The 23,991-nt window shown below is 35.1% G+C and overlaps 1 protein-coding gene across 2 annotated transcripts in view; it reads right to left on the bottom strand.

The window, feature by feature from the left end:
* The window catches only part of ipo13a (importin 13a), a 32,959-nt gene extending 9,162 nt beyond the window's left edge, over positions 1 to 23,797 (bottom strand). For both annotated transcript variants that reach the window (XM_056472378.1, XM_056472386.1), the window contains exons 1-13: positions 23,644 to 23,797; positions 18,386 to 18,511; positions 16,400 to 17,004; positions 13,820 to 13,960; positions 13,543 to 13,684; positions 10,104 to 10,270; positions 9,475 to 9,595; positions 8,778 to 8,925; positions 6,823 to 7,004; positions 6,707 to 6,733; positions 3,789 to 3,923; positions 1,908 to 2,048; positions 1,508 to 1,588 (exon numbers count right to left, since the gene is read on the bottom strand). In XM_056472378.1, coding sequence (XP_056328353.1) covers positions 1,508 to 1,588; positions 1,908 to 2,048; positions 3,789 to 3,923; positions 6,707 to 6,733; positions 6,823 to 7,004; positions 8,778 to 8,925; positions 9,475 to 9,595; positions 10,104 to 10,270; positions 13,543 to 13,684; positions 13,820 to 13,960; positions 16,400 to 17,004; positions 18,386 to 18,511; positions 23,644 to 23,682 — 2,055 coding nt within the window. In that variant the 5' untranslated portion in view covers positions 23,683 to 23,797. The remainder of the gene's footprint in view (positions 1 to 1,507; positions 1,589 to 1,907; positions 2,049 to 3,788; positions 3,924 to 6,706; positions 6,734 to 6,822; positions 7,005 to 8,777; positions 8,926 to 9,474; positions 9,596 to 10,103; positions 10,271 to 13,542; positions 13,685 to 13,819; positions 13,961 to 16,399; positions 17,005 to 18,385; positions 18,512 to 23,643) is intronic.
* Positions 23,798 to 23,991: the final 194 nt, after the last annotated feature.

Below are 23,991 nucleotides of genomic sequence, written 5' to 3'. Positions count from 1 at the left end.
CAACAGTTGGCCAGATCAAGAACACTCTCCAGGAGGTAGGTGTATGTGTGTCAAAGTCAAAAATCAAGAGAAGACTTCACCAGAGTGAATACAGAGGGTTCACAACAAGATGTAAACCATTGGTGAGCCTTAAAAACAGGAAGGCCAGATTAGAGTTCTAAAAAAGCCTTCACAGTTCTGGAACAACATCCTATAGACAGATGAGATCAACATCAACTTGTACCAGAGTGATGGGAAGAGAAGAGTATGGAGAAGAAAGAACTGCTCATGATCCTAAGCAGTCGAGCATGGTAGTGTTGACATGGTGTGGGCATGTATGGCTGTCAACGGAACTGGTTGTCTTGTATTTATTGATGATGTGACTACTGAGAAAAGCAGCAGGGTGAATTCTGAAGTGTTTCAGGCAATATTTTCTGCTCATATTAAGCCAATGATTCAGAACTTATTGGACTTCACAGTGCAGATGGAGAATGACCCAAAGCATACTGCAAAAGCAACCAAAGAGTTTTTGAAGGGAAAGAAGTGGAATGTTATGCGATGGCCAAGTCAATCACCTGACCTGAAATCGATTGAGCATGTATTTCACTTGCTGAAGACAAAACTGAACGGAAAATGCCCCAAGAACAAGCAGGAACTGAAGGCCTGGCAGAGCACCACCAGGAATAAAACCCAGCGTCTGGTGATGTCAGTCTTCAGGCTGTAATTGATGCAAAGAATTTCCAACCAAGTATTAAAAAGTGAATGTTGGATTTATGATTATTATTCTGTCCAATTACTTTTGGACCCTTAACAAGTGAGAGGCACATATGCAAACTGTTGTAATTTCTACAGCGTTCACCTGATTTGGATGTAAATACCCTCAAATTCAAGCTGACAGTCTGCAGCTAAAGCACATCGTGAAACTGTTCCTTTCATTTCAAATCCATTGTATTGGTGTATAGAGCCAAAAATGTTAGAATTGTGTCAATGTCCAAATATTTATGGACCTAATTGTATATTTTATATAGTGCAGTAGAGAAGCCCCATTACTTAGGGACAAAATATTCATCTCCTTCACAGTTTCGAGGGCATGTGTAAGTGTAGGGGCAGAGATATAAAATAAAATTGGAATGAATTATCTTTAGCACAAGTTAAAAGTCCACCTCACTGGGTTTATTATCATTTTTCTTGTTTTGCAATATCAGGCATCCCCCCTCTCCCGCATATTGATAGTGACTCCCTGAGGCCTGCAAATTAGATATAATATCCCAGAAATCATGGAGGCAAGAGGGAGTGATCGAGAGCATAAGAGCTTATAACATGTAGTGATTTAGTAAGCCTTAAATTACACAAATAGCGCAGTAAAGTACCTCTAGTACAAACTGCAGCTTATATTTCTTTTTTTACTTATTATCGAAATAATAAATGCATGTCTACAGTATATTGTAAATAAACAAAAATTAAGCTCCCCCAAATATATACTTGAAAATGCACATTAAAACAGGGTGATGGAAACACAAGTACGGACCTCCACCACTTCAGGATCACTTAACCACTTGTTGAGGACAGTCTGGATCAGAGGGAAGGCCTGCTGCAGGACAGCCACGACCTAAAAATAACCACAACAACTGAGAAGCCATACATTTACTCATTTAGAGGATGCTTTTATCCAAAGGGGACTTACAAGTGAAGATAAAAGAAGCACTTCAAATCAGAGAGCAGCAGTATATAGATGCTGTGACATAATGTAGTTATTTATTAATTTTTCCTCATACGGAGAGGATAGAGTGTGGAGTACACTCAGAATTGCACATTTTTCAGAAACATGGAGTGTTGATAAGAAAGTGTCTGGTGCATACGGAGAGAGTTAGTCTTGTTTAATTAAAAGCTGCTTGCTAATAAATAAACAAACTGATGGCTTTTCATACCGGGTTGTTGTCGAGTGGCTGTGCTTGGACATGCCTCATCACCTCCAGTCGTTCACTTTGCTTGTTTAGGTCAAATGTGCTGAAGAGATTGGAAAGCAGGCCAAGGATGTGAACAATAGGAAGTTTATTAGCAGAGCTGGGCTGCATCAAAGAAAAAAGACAGAAAGTAGAAATACTGAGTAAAAAGCAACAGTTTTGTCTGCTTATTTGCAGTTGAAGTCAGAATTTTTAGCCCTCCTGTAATTTTTTTATTTTTTATATTTCCCAAATTATGTTTAGCAGAGCAAGGATTTTATTCCACAGTATTTCCCATACTATTTTTCTTCTGGAGAAAGTTTTATTTGTTTTATTTCGGCTAGAATAAAAGCCGTTTTTAATTTTTTAAAATCATTTTAAGGTCAATATTATTAGCCCCCTTAAGCTATTTTTACGCTTGTCTACAGAACAAACCATCGTTATACAATGACTTGTCTAGTTACCCTAACGTGCCTAATTAACCTAGTTAAGCCTTTAAATGTCACTTTAAGCTGTATAGAAGTTTCTTGAAAAATATCTAGTCAAATATTATTTACTGTCATCATAGCAAAGATAAAAGTAATCAGTTATTAGAGATGAGTTATTAAAACTATTATGTTTAGAAACGTGTTGAAAATTGTTTTCTCTTCGTTAAACAAAAAAATATAAAGGGGTTAAAAAAAAATTTGTGTGTGCATTTAGGGACATTCTGTCTTCTCTATATCTATTTTCAGATAGACTATTTTCAGAGTCTCTGCCTCCTGAATCTTACATTCAGCTTCAATAATCATTAAATAATTAAGTATAATATTTATATTTATTTGTAACTGCATTTTTTGAATTCTATAAAAAAACATTTTGTGATTATACTTTCCTTTTCTTGGTGACATTTTGCTTGTAAAAATCCATTAATTTCAATAGCAATCTGTTTAATAAACTCCCAACTGAGTTTGTTGTGGTGCTGACTCTACACTAAAAAAATCAGTAAATTCGTTTTTTTGCGATTGACGTTTTTATTTAATTTATTCCTCCCTATTATTTATACTTTTGAATTGCCTCTTGATCATTCTTCTAACAACTTTTAACCTTGAAAGTTGAAAAAGTGACATTTTTTAATAGTTTAAAGCAGGGGTCACCAATCTCGGTCCTGGAGGGCCGGTGTCCCTGTAGGGTTTAGCTCCAACTTGCCTCAACACACCTGGCTGGGTGTTTCAAGTATACCTAGTAAGGCCTTGATTAGCTCGTTTAAGTGTGTTTGATTAGGGTTGGAGCTAAAATCTGCAGGACACCGGCCCTCCAGGAACAAGTTTGGTGACCCCTGGTTTAAAGTGATATATTGCCTGGGTTGGTCTTGTATACTATGCTACAAAAACCTTATAATAAAGCTGCCAGTACATTTTCTGCTATTTTACAGATTTATTTCTCTCTATATTATTTATTATACATTATATTATTTTAAACTACTAAATTATAAAAGTCACTATGTTGAACTGCAGAGTTGAATTTTCAACATCAGAATTCGACAAATCAGAGATCAACATCCCATAATGCAAATCGCAACCATAAATAGACGAAAAACACAAAATAGGAGCCTCATATGATTACAGTTGAATGATATTATTGGTTCCTTTTCTGGACTTTAAACCTCTCAGGATCATTCCTGTTTATGGTGAATAAGAAAGCTCTCGGATTTCATCTAAATCTTAATTTGTGTTCTGAAGATGAACAAAGGTCTCAGGGGACTGAACCGACATGAAAATGAGTAATTAATAAGCATTTTAATTAAATAGCATTTTAACTTTTGGATGATCTATCCCTTTAAACGGATTACATGGATCATACAGTTGTTTGGTTTTTGCTCCTCACCGGTTCACTGGCCAGTTTCTCCAGCTGTTGGATGTGAGGGGTGACCAGAGAGAGCAGCTTCCCCAGAATCTCTTCACGGGGCAGGGCCGAGAGCAGGAAACCCAGAGCCTGCATTATCCACATGCACTGAGGACTCTGTGATAATAAGCAGATCAAATGCAATTCAATTGAATTCAAATGAATTGAAAAATGTACATTACTCAGCAAAAGATTCTAATTTTGTTGCTTTAATGTTTTAAATGCATGTATCTTTTACTTATGGACTTTTTATGTTTGTAAAGTGCTCTGAGAAGCTACATTTAAAGGCACTATATAAAATGATGTTTATTATTATTGTTGTTTTAAAATAAGTCTCTGATCATAAAATCGATAGTATTGCCAAATATAATTACAATATTAAAAAACAGTTTTAATATATTTTCAAATGTATTATTTTTGACAATGCTCAATAATGTTTTTTATTTGATTATTTTAGTCTAAATGGTCAAAAACAAAATATACAAAAATATTTGCTGGACCATCTTTTTTTTAAGTGATTCTGAAAACAATGGGAGTCTATGACTAGGCATTAGAGATAAAATGGCGCTTTAAATGTATGCTTAGTTTTGATAAATAATAATTTGATCTAAGCATAAAATCTACTTTTTTTCAATATACAGAACATTTAAGGCTATAGTGAAGTGTTAACATTTCTGCATTTGCTTAAAGAAATGATCATGACTGTATGAAGAGTATGTTCACAAAAAAAAAACTAAGATTTAAATTAACCAAGGAATCTAAAATCCCCAAATAAGTGCATAATTGTATTGTTACAACTCGAAAATTTGTGTTACTTTATAAAAAGAAAGATAATACAAATAAAAATAAGTAACCAAGGTGAAAGTTTATTTTTTAAAGTGCTTGGATGTATAGAGGTGCAGTATGTAAATTTGACACCCAGTGGTTGAACTAGGTATTGCACTCCTGGATCAAAACAAACGAAAGCGCCGGTTGCCAGGTTGAGGACAGGAGCAAGTGATTTAAACCATGTTCTAAATAAAATCAACGACACCCGATAGAAGGAATATTTTCCATATTAAAAGGAGTTTTCGTCCAAACCAACACCTCGAATTGATATATTAGAAACGGCTTCTATTTCTCACAGGTGAACAACACAAAACCATGACAATGATCACCTCAGGTACACCTTGTGTGCTTTATTCAGTATTAAATGCTAAAAATGTGAGTTTGAATGCTATTTTACTTGACATTTACTGCCAAAAACTGAAAGCAGCAGCAGCAGATATTGGCTAAACTGGCATTCGACAGGTTAAAATTACCAAAAAAAAGAGCCTTCCTGCATGGAAAACACAATTTCAAAGCAGAATATCTGACTTCAGCATTGTTTTTCAGATAAACTGATGAAATGTTTACTTGTCATGTTTCTTAAATATCTGCAAACATATTGTGGTATTTTATACTTTAGAAGAGTCAAAGACTTTAACATTAGACAATGTTAATATCGCTTAATACCGTTATTAGTGTTATGCTGCATTCAAAGAGTTACTCGAACTGCGTCACTCGCTCTAGAATACTCTAGAAGTTTTTGTCTCACACAAATGTTTTGCTTGAGTCAAATGTTTTTAAGAAACACTAGATAGTTGCAGTAAATAAATGCTATATGACAAGTTTGTTTTTTTGTGCACATAAGAAAGTGTCTGGTGCATATGGAGACGAAAAGAGTGTATCACCTACAGGTAGGGTTGTCATGATTCCATTAATTATTCTTACGATACTATACCAGCTGAAGTATCATGATACCAAGTAATATTCCGATACTGTAATACATAACTCAAATTATAAAGAAAATTGTCAGAAATACAATATTTTATGTTATTATAGGCCTACTTGAATGTAATTAATAATTCCCTTGAGGCCAAAAGTATTATTTGCACCTAACTTCAATTAAAATTTATTCATTTTTTTTTGGTTTATTTTGTGGATAACTGACCAACAAAAATACACTAAAATAAAGCCACAAGTTATACCAAATGAAAATTGTTACAAAAGAGTATTTTTGCAACAAAATTAAGCCATATGAGGTGGTCAAAAAATGTTTCAATGTTTTGGGTTTTTCATCTATGTTTTTTTCTCAGTCTTATCAGTTAACAATCCAAAGTAATTAAAAATTTCACTTTGTGAGTCGTTCTACTAATCTACTAAATCATATTAAAGGGAACAAAAATGAACTGATTCAGATGTGCGTTCGAACTGAAGCGTTAGAAAACCTGCAATAGGCTCCCATAAAAGGTGCGAATTCTACACACACTGCAAAAAAAGATTTTCTTAGTTTTGCTTGCCCAGAAAATGCTTCTTGATCTAAGAATTTTTAGATTTTGGGCTAGAAAGAAGACAAAAAGCATCAAAGTAAGAAAAGCATTTTTTGCAGTGCAGTTTTGCAACCTTAAAGGGCTCCACACACTATTAAAATAAAAAGGTTTATTGTTGCACAAACCTGTAAGCATTTCAGTGATTTATCAACATGCAACATTATGTATTGTAGATAAACCTTTAATGACGATACTACCGCTTACAAACTACAATGGCACCGGCAGTATTTTGGAGCCATAGTATTGCGATACTAGCCTAGTACCGGTAAACCGTGCAAACCTACCTACAGGTGATGTGTTTTTCTTTTTTGATTTTGTGAAAATAGCGATGTCATGCACGCGTATCATGGTATTTGTAATACTTGAAAATGTCCATTTAATTTTTGAACTCAGAAGACATAATTGAGATGAATTTTGTGCATTTCTGGCAAACATTGCATTTATATTGTATGTAATCTACTCAAGCAAATACTTCATTTGCATTTGGTGTAAACACAGCATAACTTATAGTATTACCAAAACTAATGAATACACAATTTCTGCACTTACTTTATGGATGTCTTTGACGAGCACCACCTAAGACCAAAAAAGATCAAAGTGAGTTTTGTACATTAGTATGTTATATTGGTTTGATACAGCTGCTGTGGTACTACAGCTTCTAAAACCTGTGACACGGCCATGATGTCACTAGTGTGAAGGTGGAGGTCATGTCGACACTCCCTGCAGATTCTCTTCAGAGCTGAGACACAAGCCACGGACAGATCTGGGTTTGAAAGACCCTGCAGGACCACCGGCAGGACATTCACTAACATGAGCGAATGATCAGACAACCACTCGGCCAACGAGCCTGCAGAGAGTTCAACATCACCATTTGTCTAGACATGAAAATGAATGTAAATACATTTCAATACAAGTATTCTAAAGAGTTTCATCACATCTAAAAGAAAATTATCACATGATTTACGACTTATTGTTATGATCACCAGCAGTGTTTCCCATGCACGTTGCTAAAGAACACTCCCTGTTATTCACCCGAACTACAAATCTCATTATGCCCAGCAGTCACACACCAGTTTCAGCGAACTATATGCATGTGTTATTCAGGCTAGTGTTATTCAGCCAACAGTAAACTTCTGGTGAAAGTTTAATGTGACTATTTTGAATTTTATAAGAATCCTTTTACAGCATCCTTTTACATTGTAATGTAATTAAAATACATTAAGTTAAAAAAATTTAAGTATTCCTTAAGTTGTTTAAGCTTAAAATGACATAAAAGACTTTAACTGTGTAAATGGTGTATATATATATATATATATATATATATATATATATATATATATATATATATATATATATATATATATATATACACACAGTTGAAGTCAGAATTATTAGCTCCCCTGTTTATTTTCTTCCGTAATTTCTGTTTAACAGAGAGATTTTTCAACACATTTCTAAACATAATAGTTTTAATAACTCATTTCTAATAACTGATTTATTTGATCTTTGCCATGATGACAGTAAATAATATTTTACTAAATATTTTTCAAGACACTTCTGCACATTTTAAAGTGACATTTAAGGGCTTAACTAGGTTAATTAGGTTAACTAGACAGGTTAGGGTAATCAGGCAAGTTATTGTATAACGATAGTTTGTTCTGTAGACTATCGAAAAAAATTTGCTTAAAGTGGCTAATAATTTTGACCTTAAAATGGATTTTAAAAAATTTAAAACTGCTTTTATTCTATCCGAAATAAAACAAATAACTCCAGAAGAAAAAAATATTATCAGACATACTGTGAAAATGTCCTTAATCTGTTAAACATCATTTGGGAAATATAAAAAAAATATATAAAAAATTCAAAGGGGGGCTAATACTTCTGACTTCAACTATATATATATATATATATATATATATATATATATATATATATATATATATATATATATATATATATATATATATATAAATATATATATATATATATATATATATATATATATATATATAATCATACATACATATACACATACACATATATATACACATACATATACATACACACATACATATATATAGACACACATACTGTACACCATTCACACACGTCCAGTGCTGAGTCTTGTTTCCTGTAGTGAACTTTTAAAAGTGTTTTTCCTTGTATTGCCTAGCTGCGCTTCAACCCTTGTTTGTTTACTGTTTGTGATTGTTTTGCTGCCTGTCTCGACCTTTTGCCTGTTCTATTGTTTACCCTCTGGTTTACCCTTATCCGACTGTTTTAATTCAACACTGGTAATATTCAAATGTGATTTCTGAAATATTGATTAAGTGCAATATTTGTCATAGTTCTTTTATAAGATTTAAACTTAAGAACAAATTTCTTAGTTTTTTTGTTCAGTTTTTGAAAGCAGCACAGTACAAACTGTCAAGGACCTTTGTTTGTTTTTAAGTACTTTCCAGGCCTTGAATTCATGTGTCTGAAATTCAAGAATTTTCAAGAAGCATGTGAACCTTGAAAAATGATTGCCTGTATTTTGAAGTGAATAAGATACCAATATTGTGCATGTTCATTATCATGGCATATTAAATATTATTGAATATCTGCATATGTCTAGTACCTATGGTGAACATGATAGTCTCGGCCAGTTGAATGCTGGTTGCTGTGATCAGAGGAATCAATCCGATCAGTCCTGGAATGACGTCAGAGTAGCTGACATCTACGGTCTCAGCGATGGACTGAAATCCAAACAGCAGAGCCTCTATATCCTCCACAACAGAGACGGGACACAAAGGTGCAGTTTAATAGATTGCACAACCTTCACAGTTGAAGTCAGAGTCCTTAGCCCTCTTGAATTATTAGCCCTCCTGTGTACTGTATGTTGTCATGTTTGCCATGGTGACAGTACATAATATTTTACTAGGTATGTTTCAAGATACTAGTATTCAGCTTAAAGTGACATTTAAAGGCTCAACTAGGGTAATTAGGCAAGTTAGGGTAATTAGGCAAATTACTGTATAACGATAGTTTGTTTTGTAGACGATCAAAAAACTAAAATTTGCTTAAAGGGGCTAATAATGTTGACCTTAAAATGGTTTTTAATATATTAAAAACTGCTTTTATTCTAGGCGAAAAAACAAATAAGACTTTCTTCAGAAGAAACAATATTATAGGAAATACTTTGAAAAATGTCTTGCTCTGTTAAACATATTTTGGGAAATATTTGAACAAGAATAAAGAAAAAATCATAGGACGGCTAGTCATTTTGACTTCAACTGTACATAATACATAGACCATATTTGTAATTTAAGACTGACTTGCCATGAAGACGGGCGTGTTGAGTCCGTCAGCAGTGTGCCTAGTTTATCGTACAGGTTTCTGAGGAGCTCTGGGCCCAGCAGCTCATATATATACATCAGAGTATCCGAGATGTCAACCCTGAAATTCAATTAAACTCGCTTGTTATTGTATTATGATGCAAGTGAAAAATTAATCAAGATTGAACAGATCAGTCATTCATTTTCTTTTCGGCTTAGTCCCTTTATTAATCTGGGGTCGCCACAGCGGAATAAACCACCAACTTATCCAGCATATGTTTTACGCAGCGGATGCCCTTTTAGCTGCAACCCAGTACTGGGAAACACCCACACACTCTCATTCACACACATATACGACAATTTAGCTTACCCAATTCACCTATAGTGCTTGTCTTTAGACTTGGGGAAACCGGAGCACCCAGAGGAAACCCACACCAACACAGGGAGAACATGCAAACTCCACACAGAAATGCCAACTGATTCAGTCGAAGCTTGAACCAGCGACCTTCTTGCCGTGAGGCGACAGTGCTACGCCACCCTGCAGCCCACTGAATAAATTACACCAAACATTGAATATAAAATGCACATTTCAAAGCACTTCACATGACCTTTAAAAAAGTGAGCTGAACCTGTAGGTCCTAAACTGCTCTTTGTCGTCCGCAGACCATGTGGTAAAATCCTCATCTCTGGGAAAACAGGCTTTCTGCAGCAGAACATCCACCAGCTGGAAGTACAGCGGCCTGTAGATCTGCAGGTACAGCGTCTGCCTTTCAGCATCCAGTGATGTTATATCATCCTTAAAAAACACAAATAACAACCACAACACTAGTAAGACACTGTCATTTCACAATTTTGCAGTCTAAGTTTTAGAAATGTTGTGATTTTTGTTCATTTTACTATAGTTTTACAGGTTTGCTTTTACATGTTTAACCTTTGTGTGTTGTTGGGGATGTTTTCAACCACTTTGAGGTGATTTTGAGTCTTAATTTGGCAATAACTTTCTCTGTGTTTCAGCAAATGGAATGATTTTTGGTGCAAAATCTTATTTTGACACGTATATAGGCCAGCCCTGGCCCAGTTGGAAGAGGTGTGCCAGACTTCGATTGGACTTTGGCGTAGTACGCTTGTAGTGTGAGTGCAAAGCGCACCTGAGCCCGAAACTGAAGACGCGACGTCTTGTTTAAGAGGTTGTTTCATATGGATTTATTAATCATTCTTATTTTCAATGATCGCAAACTGTCATAGTTTATTAAAAACGCAAACTCGATGCTGCACGTTAACTACCACCTTCAACAAACCTCCCAATAAAGTTCATGCAGCACGATGACTTTCATGAACATTTATGAGCGTCAAAAGTGTTGGCAAAATATTTGACTGCATGTCACTGCATCCCAAACGACATAAAATAATACAAAACAATATAACTAAAGCATTGTTCACTGTGCTGAGCGAGAGCGCATCTCTTCCTGTTAAACTGAACAGTCCCATCATCTATGACATAAGTGTGCTCTGGTTTGGAAGGCAAAATGCAGAGTGAGTGCAGGCCATCGGGGGTGAGGGGAGGGGGGACAAGCGCGTTTCGGCGCGGTTCAAGGTAACTGTACCTTGTGTCAGCATGCCGTTAGTAATTTAAGTGTGTATAGAACTGGAACCCTAAAGTAACTATTAGGATTTTTATTATTCGTCTTGTGTCCTAAAACTGATTGTGCAAACCAAACTGTAGGGCCAAGAGAGAATATATTATATTAAATTACATGATAACCTTCCCTCTCCCCTCAAAACAACTTTTCTTTACTTCTGGTTACATGGAATGTGTTTCAGGAGGGGTTATTTGGGCATGTCTCATTTTAGCCCTACTTTTAGTATGGTATTTGGTAAAAGATTATGAGGGCAAATTAATTTTTACAAACAAATGAAGAGCATAGATACATCGTTTATTATAAGCACTACTATATAAATATAAAAATAAGATGAGTGAATTTTGATTACCTGATGTTTTTATGACAGACAAATCAATATTTCTGATTTGATTTCCATCATGAAAAAAAAAAATATATATATATATATTTTTTTTTTGGAATATACAAAAGGTACACAATTTGAGATAATGCAAATACAAAGAAAATTAAACAATAACAAAAATATAAAAAACAACAACAATTAAATTAAGTACCGGCAGGTGCGTGTGTTTGTGTGTGTGTGTGTGTGCGCGTGTGTGTGTGCATGTAAAGGTAACACGGTAAACAGGTCAGAGTACATACAAAAGGAACAATAACAGTCACTAAATGAAGCAAGTAACTTATATAAGGAGTGACAACAATGCTAGTGATATAATGATAGTAATAAGGACAGTAAACAAGCAAGAAAGGACAACAGTAATAACCATTAACAACAACCACTACAATAATAAAAATAATAATAATAAAAATAAAAATAAATCCCAAATACATGAAAAAAAATAATAATGATTTCAATCACCTGCCATTTTAAAGTGTTTACAAAACCTACTTTTGACAATTAATTTGAAACCTGGATTTGAACTGGAGTGCACAAAGTCTCTCTTGTAACTACGAAATAATGAATGGAAAAAATTATGTAAATTTCATTTTAAGTTGTACACACATTTAAAGAACAACTTCTGCCAATCAAACCATTTGTCAAATATTTGTTAAATCTGACTACTTCAAAATCCCACTCAACAAAACCAGCATTGTGCAAACCTCAGATTAATAATTATGCCAATAAAAAACAGGGGAGTGGGGATTTGGCGGCTTTTGCTTTTGTACAGGTATAATTGTGTAAATTTACAAAATGGGCACAGCAAATAAAACCAAAAGCCGATAAAATGTTACTATTGTATAAAGGAAAAAAATCTGTGTTTCTAAGGCAGATTGTCTTAAAATAGTCTTAAAAATATTTTTGCATGTGTCTTAAGACAAAGTTAACACCTTTAAGGGACAGTTTACACAAAAACAAAAATTCTGTCATTGTTTACTTCCCTTCATTGTTCAAAACCTATTTGAGTTTATTCTTTCTCCTCACAAAAGAAGATAATTTGAAAAATGCTGACTGTTGGAGTATTTTGTTCCTACTGTGGAAGCTGATACCAACTACCAGCATTCTTCAAAATATCTTCTTTTGTCCTCAACAGAAGAAAAACTCAAACAGGTTTGAAAGCACATAAGGAAGAGTCAATGATCTGGAAATTTTCTTAATGAGTGAACTATCCCTTTAAATGTGTCTTGTATTCAATTTATTCCTGTTTTAGTTTTAGCTTATATGGCCTAACAAACTGAACTAAGCAGGGTTTTATACACCATAATTATTTAATCCAGGATCAATCTAAACCCTCACGTAAAGTTTGTTCCGAGTTATCTTGCTCTACATTTCCCACTTCTCACAATTTCTCAGCAAAAAAAGCTTCTCTTTCTTAGAGTTTTTGTCTTGTTTCTAGTCCAAATATCTAAAAATTCTTAAATCAAGAAGCATGTTTAGACAGATAAAAATTGTTGTCTTGTTTTTAGAAATAAAATGCCAAAATTAAGTAAAAACAAGAAAAATAATCTGCCAGTGGGGTAAGCAAAATAATCTTGTCTCTCCATTTGACATAAGATTATTTAGCTTACCCCAGAGGCAGATTATGTATCTTATTTTAAGGATAAACTTAATTAACTCACTTAATTTGGACATGTTTTCTTAAAGCTAGACACTATTTTTAACTTGTCTATAAAATGCTTCTTGATTTAGACATTTTCAGATATTGACTAGACTAAAAACAAGACAAAAAAATCTAAGTTAGAATACCTTTTTTGCAGTGTTATTAATCCTGGTTATTCATATTCAATGTACCATCCTAAACCCTGCGTTAACTTCCTCATTTGCATATTTGGGATGTCAGAGGCTTTCACTGAGAAATGTGATTTATTTATATAAATAAATAATGATCTTTTTGCACATTCTCCTATTTTAAGTTTTTCTAGACTTTTCAGATTAATAAAGGCACTCACACAAGCCAAAGAAGCACTGGTCGGCATCATATTTGAGTGATGCTTCTGGGTGGACTTGTACCTGTAGGGTGTACCAGAATGTGAGCGTTAGGGAGCTGGAGGTCTCGTCCACTGGATAGTGTCCAGGTGTAGCAGTGCAGGACATAATCATGCTCACTAGAGCCTGAAAGCCCTGCCAGTGGTCCACCTGCTCCAAAAGAGTCCTGGGGAGATGAGAGGGACAAGAAAGGTGGTTTGGCCAAACAGACAAAATGATGAATTAGACCCAGGCTATGTAAGGCCATTTTAAGCTGTTATAAATGGGAGATTAATGATGCATATGAGTCATTATGTCTAACCTGCAGTGCGTTTCTCCCAGAGCTACAGCAATGCGACAGATTCCATGTGACGTCTCCATGTCTCCATCCTGCACCGCTTTCTTCAGCTGCTCCTGAAGAGCCAGAACCTGAGGAACAACCTTCAGCAGACTGTCCACAAACCTCCATACCAAACACACACAGTGCGAAAAATCAGTATTTACGATGAATTATGATTTCACACAGTCATAATTCTGTCTATCAGCGTCCACATTTAGAGATCGGATATCTGGCAATGTATGCAAATTACATATATGACATACAAGTTCAGATTTGGAAAAAAAAAAAATATATATATATATATATATATATATATATATATATATATATATATATATATATATATATATATATATATATATATATATAAATATTTCGTCATATATGATACACACTCAAGGGACACTTTATTAGGTACACCTTACTAGTACCAGGTTGGATCCCCTTTTGCCTTCAGAACTGCCTTACTCCCTTGTGGCATAGATTCAAAAAGGTACTGGAAATATTTCTCAGAGATTTTGGTCAATATTGACATGATAGCATCACACAGTTGCTGCAGATGTGTCAGCTGCACATCCATGATGCGAATCTCCCGTTCCACCACACCCCAAAGGTGCACTATTGTATAAAGGTCTGGTGACTGTGGAGGCCATTTGAGTACAGTGAACTCATTGGGCTCTATTTTGACGATCCATGCGCAAAGTGCAAAACACAGGGCGCAAACGCATTAGGGAAGTGTCAGAATCCACTTTTGCTAATATAAGGACAGAAAAATCCGCTTTGCGCCGGGACTCATGGTCTAAAAGGATTGAGCTTACTTTCTTAATGAGTTATAGGTGTGTTTTGAGAATAAACCAATCAGAGTCTCATCTCCCATTCCCTTTAAGAGTCAGTTGCGTCACGCCATAGTGCATTTGCTATTTACATGACAGACTTTGTAAGTGTAAAAACTGAACCATTCACTATAGAGAAAACAGTTAGAGCATCTACAGCACGAGAATGAGAGATGAGATGTTTACTTTCACTTTCACTCTCGTGGATAGGGAAACTTCTTGTATGCACAGACATCCATTAGCCTATAAATAATTAATTTTGTTTGTTAAGCGCAAAGATTTGTTTCAAAACTATTTCTAAATTCAGTTCTAATTTCCAGCAAACGAATAAATGAACAATAATGACAAAGTGTGGTCAAAGAACTGAGTTATATCCTAATACATAGCTATGCCTGACAGGTGGGCAAATAATACTAATAAATAATACTGCTAATAATAATGACATTATACAAAAGCAAATTGTTATGAATCAACTGAAAAAGACCCCAAAGTATTTTGAAACACTTATTTTGAAATTATAAATAATTGTCATTTTTCAACCATTACTAATTACTGGAATTACTAATATGTCAACATATGCTGAAATATATTAGCTATAATTTTATATATGCGTTCATATATGACCACAAAGGAACATAAATATAAATAAATATATCTTATGCTTGAACATATATGTACGTATTTTAAACTCCAATGGATGGAAAGAACATATGTAAGCAGGTATATTTGCAATATTTTGAAATATATGTTGCATATGTGATGAGTTCCTTGGTCCCACCCACTGGTCGGCCTACGCTGGAAAGACAGAGACTCATCTACAGAATTAGAAACACCTGGTTTTCCCCTCTATAAAACACCAGCGGTGTTAGCTTGTGGAGAGCCATGCTCTTGCTCCTGTTGTGCTCATGACATGATATTTTATATGTATGAAATTTTGGGTTTTATTGTATCAATTCTTTTACAGTTTTTAAAATATTTTTACTGAATTGTATTTTAAATATGTCCTATGATGTAACAGTCAAATTTAAAATAAACAACTTTTAATAATACACAAATAGTGTGAGTGAGAATGATTTACTTTTATTGTTAGACGCTTATCTTCATATTTATTTTATATTAAATGATGCTTTTTTTTCCCTTCCATGACTTGTTGGACGCTTTCAAGAAATGGGGTGTCACACCAAACAACAACAAAATGCAGATGCATTAATTTTATAGTGGTTCCAAAAAAGTGAAATGAGTAAAGGAAAACATCTGACAAAAACACAAAAACTCAGCAGGTGCACAATATGGGCTTCACAAAGGTCTTCAGTCACATTATTATGAATATGGTCCTTCAACTAATTAAAGTTTTTCTGTTTTGCATATAGTCTTACACCAGAGAATATGATTTTCAATGACAAAATGTATCAAGTTCCTATGTTTTTAAAAATATATGGAAGAAAAAAAGGCCTGAGGAATTTATTAATGCCTTTATGATTTTCTTTTTAATTTATAAAAGCTGTTATTTACTGAACTAATGCTTGAGACGGTCACACCATAGGACAGTTTTAAGATTTGGCTAAAAAATGTAAAACCAATTTAACAACACTCCAGTTTTTACAAGGAAAAATCCATGAAAGACAAAGAAATGTTAACTATTAACTGCATTTTCAGTGATGAATTTACTAATTTTATTCATGTGTGACAAATGCAACATCGCGTCAACAACCCGTGTGGTGTTTCTCACCTCTGACAGTCGGGCTGTGAGATGATGGAGACGATGGTTTCTACAGCTGCATCAAAGATCTCTGACTCCTTTAGCAAACTGAAGCAGCTCTCCAGAAGCCCCTCACTGTCCTGTAAACAGACGTCCAGTGTAATCCAGGATGACACGCACCTTAACACCCGCTCCCTGACCCGACCAGGAGCATTCGGCTGCTGGAGTAACTGCTGGAGCAGGGGGCAGACGGAGCTCCAGTGTGCAGCCAGAGCGCTCCTCAGCTGGGACCGGCGAGAGCTGGCGACCCTACTGCTCTGGAGCTCCTCAGGCAGGATGGCCAGCAGTTCCAGAAGTGCCAGGCATCGGCTCGGACCGTCACCCTCTCCTGTCTGGAAGGCACACAAAAGATCTGGGACTGCCGTTGGCCATGTTTCTGGTAGGATGTGCAGGACCAGAGAGGCTAGAGCAACACAGAGTCGGGTCAGCACCATCTTGGGCCCCGATGCAAACTGGCCAACCTGAGCGATAAGCTGCGACCGCAGAGAGTCTAACTGGCCAGCTGGGAGCTCAGACCAATGCCGGGAGATTTTGGCGTGTAATGTGCTTGCCCCGAAGAACTGGATCTCAGGAACCTGATGAGGAACAAAAGTTTGACGAGTGAAATTCATACATTTTAAAGTGTGGCGTATCACTCAATATAGCAATAAAAAAGCAATAGCAATAAAAGCAGTTCATTTGCTCATAATCATCCAGGAACAGCTTTATCTCTTAAGTCACCTTTATTTCTATAGGGTTTTATACTGAAAATGTATCAAGTTTCTATATTTTCCAATGTTTAAAACTAGCCCTGAGGGCATTTATAATGTTTTTAAAAAGATCTGTAATTTACTGAACTATGCTTGACCACCATAGGACCGTTTAAGATTTGGCTCAAAAATTCAAAAAAATGTAAAAAGACAGTATTTCAGGGTAAAAAATACTATAGTGTTTTAAACCACATCAAAGTTGTACTAAAGACATACAGTAAGCATATAATAGCTTGTACAACTCTTTGCTAATAAATGCTACAGCATACTAGAAATATCATGATCTATTATGTCATCTTATAACCCAAAAAAGAGCTAGGGATTTTATATTTATAATTTATTAATTTATCAATATTACATATACACACAGATACATATAATCATATATATATATATATTATTATTATATATATTTTTTTCAACTTAGTCTCTTTATTTATCAGGTGTTGCCACAGCGGTATGTTTAACGCAGCGGATGCCCTTCCAGCTGCAACCCATCACTGGGAAACACCCATACACTCATTCACACACATACACTATGGACAATTTAGCTTACCCAAATCACCTATAGCATATGTCTTTGGACTTGTGAGGGAAACCGGAGCACCCGGAGCCGAGAAAACCCATGCAAACACAGGCAGAACATGCAAACTCCATACAGAAATGCCAAGTGATCCAGCTGAGGCTTGAACTAATATATATATATATATATATATATATATATATATATATATATATATATATATATATATATATATATATATATATATATATATATATATATATAATAATAAACATTTAACAACATTTATAAACATACATTTTTTTAATCCTTATTATTTATTATTGTTACTTTTAGATAGAGTAAAGGGTCATTTACACTTGTGCATTTTCGGTTTAAGATGGGAAATTGGGAATGATTTGCAGAAGACCAGTCTCCATTTTCAAAAGTTTGCATTTCAGTCAGTCTATGCTGAGAGGGAACACCAGCATTTTCAAACTAAAACAGAGTTTTAAGAACACTTCCTGCTGGTGTAGTGTGAATGACAGGTGTAACCATAACAAAACTTGTGCGTTTTTAAAAAAAACATTAATGGCACCTAAGAGTGAGCTAGAGAACCCTGAAAGAGCTAAAAAAGAATTCAAAAAGAACTGCTGAAGAACCATTATTGTGCATGTGTGTGTGTGTGTCTGTATGATCACTTACTTTTTCTGGCCGGAGCAAATCCCAGCAGAATTGCCAAGCTTGCGGTGATGCCTGGGCTTCTGAGAGCCACTTCTGGGCCACATTTTTCTTCCCCATATCAGGATCATAGTAGAGCTGCTGAAGAGCCTTAAACCATCAGGAAAAAAAAAGTTGTCTTACTATATATACATTAGCAGTCAAAATGTTTTTAAGATAATATTAATCTTTAAAAGACTGAAAAAAATCTGAACTATAACATTGATTGTTACATTTTTATATACACAGGAAAACAGTTATTTTAATATATTTCTTTATTTTGATCACATATATGAAACTACACTCAAGAACATTTTGTGATTGAAAGTGCACATATTATCTCACAGCAATTCGTAACTTTTTAATTCAGTGGCTAATTTGTATGAATTAGTACAATCTCATTCGTACAATTTAGTGCGATTTGCCTATCCCCCAATGACGGTTGGGTTAGGAGCGGGGTTGGGTGCCACGCCTCCTTTTTAAAATCGTACAATTTCGTACTAAACTGACAAATAAACTGAAAATGTAAAATAGTTGTTTCCTTGTGCGATCCGGCGGTATTACCCCAATTAATAATTGGTATTATCAACATGACGTCAGATTGACGTTGTGCTGCAACGTCATGTAGATGTTGCATTTTGTTTGGAAATAAAAATCAGGTTGACATCAGAACAACCTAATGTCTAATGTCCAGCCTAAAATCAACCAAATATCAACTTCTATTTATGTTACAGCTTGACAATGTGTGGACGTTACCACTATTAACGCTTATCAGACGTTGGATTTTGGTTGCCATACCTGACGAATAAATGTCAGTATTTGACGTCAATATGACGTTGGATTTTGGTCACTTTCCAAAACAACCTAAAATCAGCCAAATATCAACGTCATTTCACGTCATTATTGGACATCAGAATAATGTTGTCCTTAGATGCTGGCTAGACATTGAATTTTAGTCACCTGACATCACAACCTTAATCTAACCTAATAATAACATCTTATGACATTTTGTGCCTACTGGGATCATATACTTTCCCCGTTAAAAATATTGAATGTATAGATGCAACTGAAATCTCAGGACACAATGGGGAAGCCGCATAAACCAAACAGCAAATCCCCCACATGCTGACAGTTATTATTAGACCAGCACAGCTTTCTGACGATATCGAGTTACTTTCCACTTGCAGAAGCTCCTGTATTGTGCCGAACTATGAGACCAAAGTCCTATAAACAGCTGTTCGGGTTTAATTATGCGAAATATGAAGAAACAGAGGCTTCAGAAAGCTTCTGCTCACCCTCAGATGTGAATCAAGCTGATGTAATTTACTTCTGAATTAGCTCTCACTTCAGATTTTACATCTCTTTATTTAGGATCTTTAATTGGCATCTACTGCTCTAACAGAAAAAAAAAAACCTTGCTGTATGACTATCACACGTTTCTTTTAACTCAGGTGTTAGGGATTATTCTCACCTTTAAAGTGTCCTCTTTTAAAAGCAGAGGAACTAGTTTTAAGGTGCAAAGTAACGGTTATTAACACCTTGTCATGAGTTGGTTTGATGATTCATTGTGAGTAGTTTAAAACTGAATTCTAACAAGGAAATGTTAATGGATAAAATACTTCTAAAAGCAAAATCCCTAAAAACGGGAGAGTAACTAATTCAGTTCAGCAGAGAGCTTCTGGAAGCGAAAATACATTTATTTTCTACAGATGTAAAAAAAAAAAGTTGAACTCATTGGCGAGGCTTTATAAGAGCCAGGGTGGTACTGGCCCACTCAAACTGAAGGTTGTCCCACCCAGACAAAAATGTTTTGATTATGGGTAATCATAAATATAAAGCATGTAATTGATGTTGCGCGAATTATGAATGAAATTTAATGTTGATGATTAACAGCGTCCTTTAGTCATTGTTTGTCAACAAATGTAAAGTCACACTCCACTACATTAAAATAAAATATCCAACTGTTGCTCTGCACTTTTTTCTGTATTTGGCTCCATGTGACTGAGGCAACAGCTCTGAAAGTGAAACTAGAAGTGCTGTCCTGACTTTTCTGATTTGCTGGTCAGGAAAGGACAATAATCCACCTGGCCCTACTCACACCTGCAACTTCTCCACGATGAATGTCCAGCTTCTCCAGCCTCTGGCACCGAGACTGCAGCTCCACACAGGAAGTTTGGCCAGAAGAATAATGGTCGTGCCCAACAGAGCCAAGTTTCTCTTGAGGTATTTTCCCTTCACTTTGTCAATTGATGAAGTTATTTTTTTCCTCGACACTGGCTTGCTTGAATCGGGACTTGTGGAGCTGCGCTTCTGTGGATTTGCTCAACAGTGTTTGAACTTTCAGCAGTGAAATTTAAACAACATTGAACTGAACTAAACTGAAGTTCAACTCTGAAATGTGGACTTTGCTAGAACTATGTTAGGTTGCTTTGACACACTCTATATTGTGAAAAGTACTATATAAATAAACATGAATTGAATTAAAAGTAATAAAATGAAAAGTATGCAAAATATGATAATAGGCCATTATAATCGTTTTAAAGTAAAAAATCGCTGTTTTCAGTATTAAATTAAAAACCCTTATTTAGTCAGTTTTTATTGTAGTCTAATACCAATCCAGGCTCATTCTGAAAATGTACGGGTATATACATTTCTGGAGAGCACCAAATACATCCCAGGAGCTACGCTTTTTGCAGTTTTAGCCTCTGTGTACGCTTTTACAGATCTCAAATTTCACTCATGAGTCGTAAATCCACCAGAGGCCGCTGTCTGACTGACTGACCCACCCTCTTCCTTTGCTAAACCCAACCAATAGTTTTTTCAAAACCACCGATTGACCCGGCCACCCACTTCCATAAACCCAACCAACAGTTTCCAATAGCAATACAGAAAAAGAAAAGATTCTTCACCCAGTTATTTGCTTGTTTATTTAAATTTTTGACTTCCGTTTTTGTCTTACCTGCTTTCTGGAACCATTCTTTACTCAAATCCGGTCATCTTGGTCACCTCCTCTCTGCGTCTCAAGTCTGTCAACGTACATGGTGAGCTAACTGGACAAACTGGTAACAGCAGGAAAGCCATTCATATGGAGATAAGCAGTCAGCTGGTAAGCGCGAAAAGTCACACGGGTCATAGTGCCCCGTAGTATTCATTTTAAAAACGAAATGCAGCCCTACATACTTTTGGCTACATAATTTGCGATCTCCAGAAATGTATATAAGGTTTTGTTTTAAGAATTAGAGTCTGTCTGTCTGTCTGTCTACACAGTATAAATGCTGGGTTCCACACAATTCCTTCATGTTGTCCGAACACAATTCAAATAAGTTAACATAATTGTTTTACAAATTTAAGCAGATTGAACATAAAACAATTATGGTGTCCAAAAAAACTTAAGAATGTGATTGGTTCAACTCATATTTAATAAGTAGTTTGAACAAGCAGCAATAGTATTTTCTGAGTGCATGCAGTCACTCTTTTATAAAAAAAAATATTAAGCCATCATCGACAGCTTGCGTTAAAATAGTAACAATATGTTCGAGAATAGGGAAAAACTGTTCAACTGTTCATTTGCAAGATATTTTAGTAAATTATAAATAGTAACAGTACATTTAAAAATTTCATTTGGTGACAAGTTGAGCTTCTAAGATATAGGACACAACTGGCCTTTTGCCTTTATATATACAGCTTTATTGACATGTTTTGAAGAAAATTTGTGTTATTAGTCGATGATTGTCAACAAGTCTCGTCCAAAAAATGGTTGAGAGACAAATGTTTGAGTGTTTTGTGAGTCTTTTGGGCACTCCTGTACTGTGAGTACTGTAGTCCTGTACTCACCATCTCCACTGCCTCTACCATGAACTTCTCTACTGTCATTCTATCTATCTATCTATCTATCTATCTATCTATCTATCTATCTATCTATCTATCTATCTATCTATCTATCTATCTATCTATCTATCTATCTATCTATCTATCTATCTATCTATCTACACTGAAAAAGTGTTGCATGCAAAACTGTTGCAAACAATTTATTTGTGTTGAATTTAAACAAACAAATTAAATTTAATAATGTTCAACTTAATTTGTTTGTTTAAATTCAGCCCAAATAAATTGTTTACAACCACTTAACATAAAAAAATTAAGTAAAGCCATGGAATCATCTTTGAATAATTTTTTTTCAGTAGACACAGTAAAAATGCTGGGTTCCACACAATTTATGTTGTCCCAACACAATTCGATTAAGTTAACATAATCATTTTTACAAATTTAAGTGGATTGAACATAAAACAATTAAGTTGTTTGAAAAAAACCTTAAGAATTGAATTGGCGAAACTGTTTGGCGAAAAACAGTTTGAACAAGCAGCAAAAGTATTGTGTATGCAGTCACTCTTCCATAAAAAAATATTAAGCTATATATATAATAACAATATATAATAACTATATAATAACAATGTTCGAGAATATGGAAAAATGTTCAACTGCTCATTTGCTAAATATTTTTAATATTTTAGTACATAAAACAAATAAATACATTTAAGAATTTAATTTGGTGACATGTTGAGCTTCTAAAATATAGGATAATACTGGCCTATTGCCTTTATATAGACAATTGAAGTGATATGTTTTGAGGAAATTAGGTTATTAGTAGATGATTGTCAACAAGTCTTGTCGAAAAAATGGCTGAGGGACATATGTTTGAGAGTTTTGAGTCTTTTGGCCACTTGTCCTGTACTCACCCACTCCACTGCCTCCACCATGAACTCCTCTGCTTTTATTCTCAAATTCCATCTATCTATCTATTTATCTATCTATCTATCTATCTATCTATCTATCTATCTATCTATCTATCTATCTATCTATCTATCTATCTATCTATAAAGTAAAAATGTCCTTATGTTGTCCCAACACAATTCGATTAAGTTAACAATATTTTTTTTACAAATTTAAGTAGATTGAACATCAAACGATAAAGTTGTCCGAAAAAAAAACGTAAGAACTGGATTGGTTCAACTAATATTTAATAATCAGTTTGCACAAGCAGCAAAAGGTCTGGTGACACGTTGAGCTTCTAAAACATGGGATACACAGGTCTTTTGCCTTTATATAGACAGTTTAAGTGACATGTTTTCAAGAGAATTAGTGTTATTAGTCGATGATTGTCAACAAGTCTCGTCCAAAAAATGGCTGAGGGATACATGTTTGAGTGTTTTGTGAGTCTTTTGGCCACTCGGTTCTGTACTCACCCTCTCCACTGCCTCCACCGTGAACTCTTCTGCGGTCATGCTCGCTCCACATTCAGCTCCTTATGTCCTGAGTGGAAATTTGTGAGGGGGTGTTTGTGGACTCTCTCAGGTCATGTGTGTGTGTTTGTGTGTATTTCTGACAGGATGGTCCACGGACACACACGTGGGTCGCTCTAAATAACAGCTGACGGCGATACACGTCATTCACTTCAAACGCAGATTCACGCGCAGACCGTTGACATTACAGTCGACGTCCAAAGCCCTTTTTTCGTGGCTGTCTTTATAGAGAAGTCGTCGTTTCTCGAGCATAGGTTGTGGTTAACCACACCCCGTAGCTAAAGCCCAGAC

Source organism: Danio aesculapii, chromosome 2 (assembly GCF_903798145.1).
Source record: "Danio aesculapii chromosome 2, fDanAes4.1, whole genome shotgun sequence".
Classification (NCBI taxonomy): Eukaryota; Metazoa; Chordata; class Actinopteri; order Cypriniformes; family Danionidae; genus Danio; species Danio aesculapii.
The sequence above is the reverse complement of the archived record's forward strand: the minus strand, read 5'-3'. Positions and strand labels throughout refer to the sequence as shown.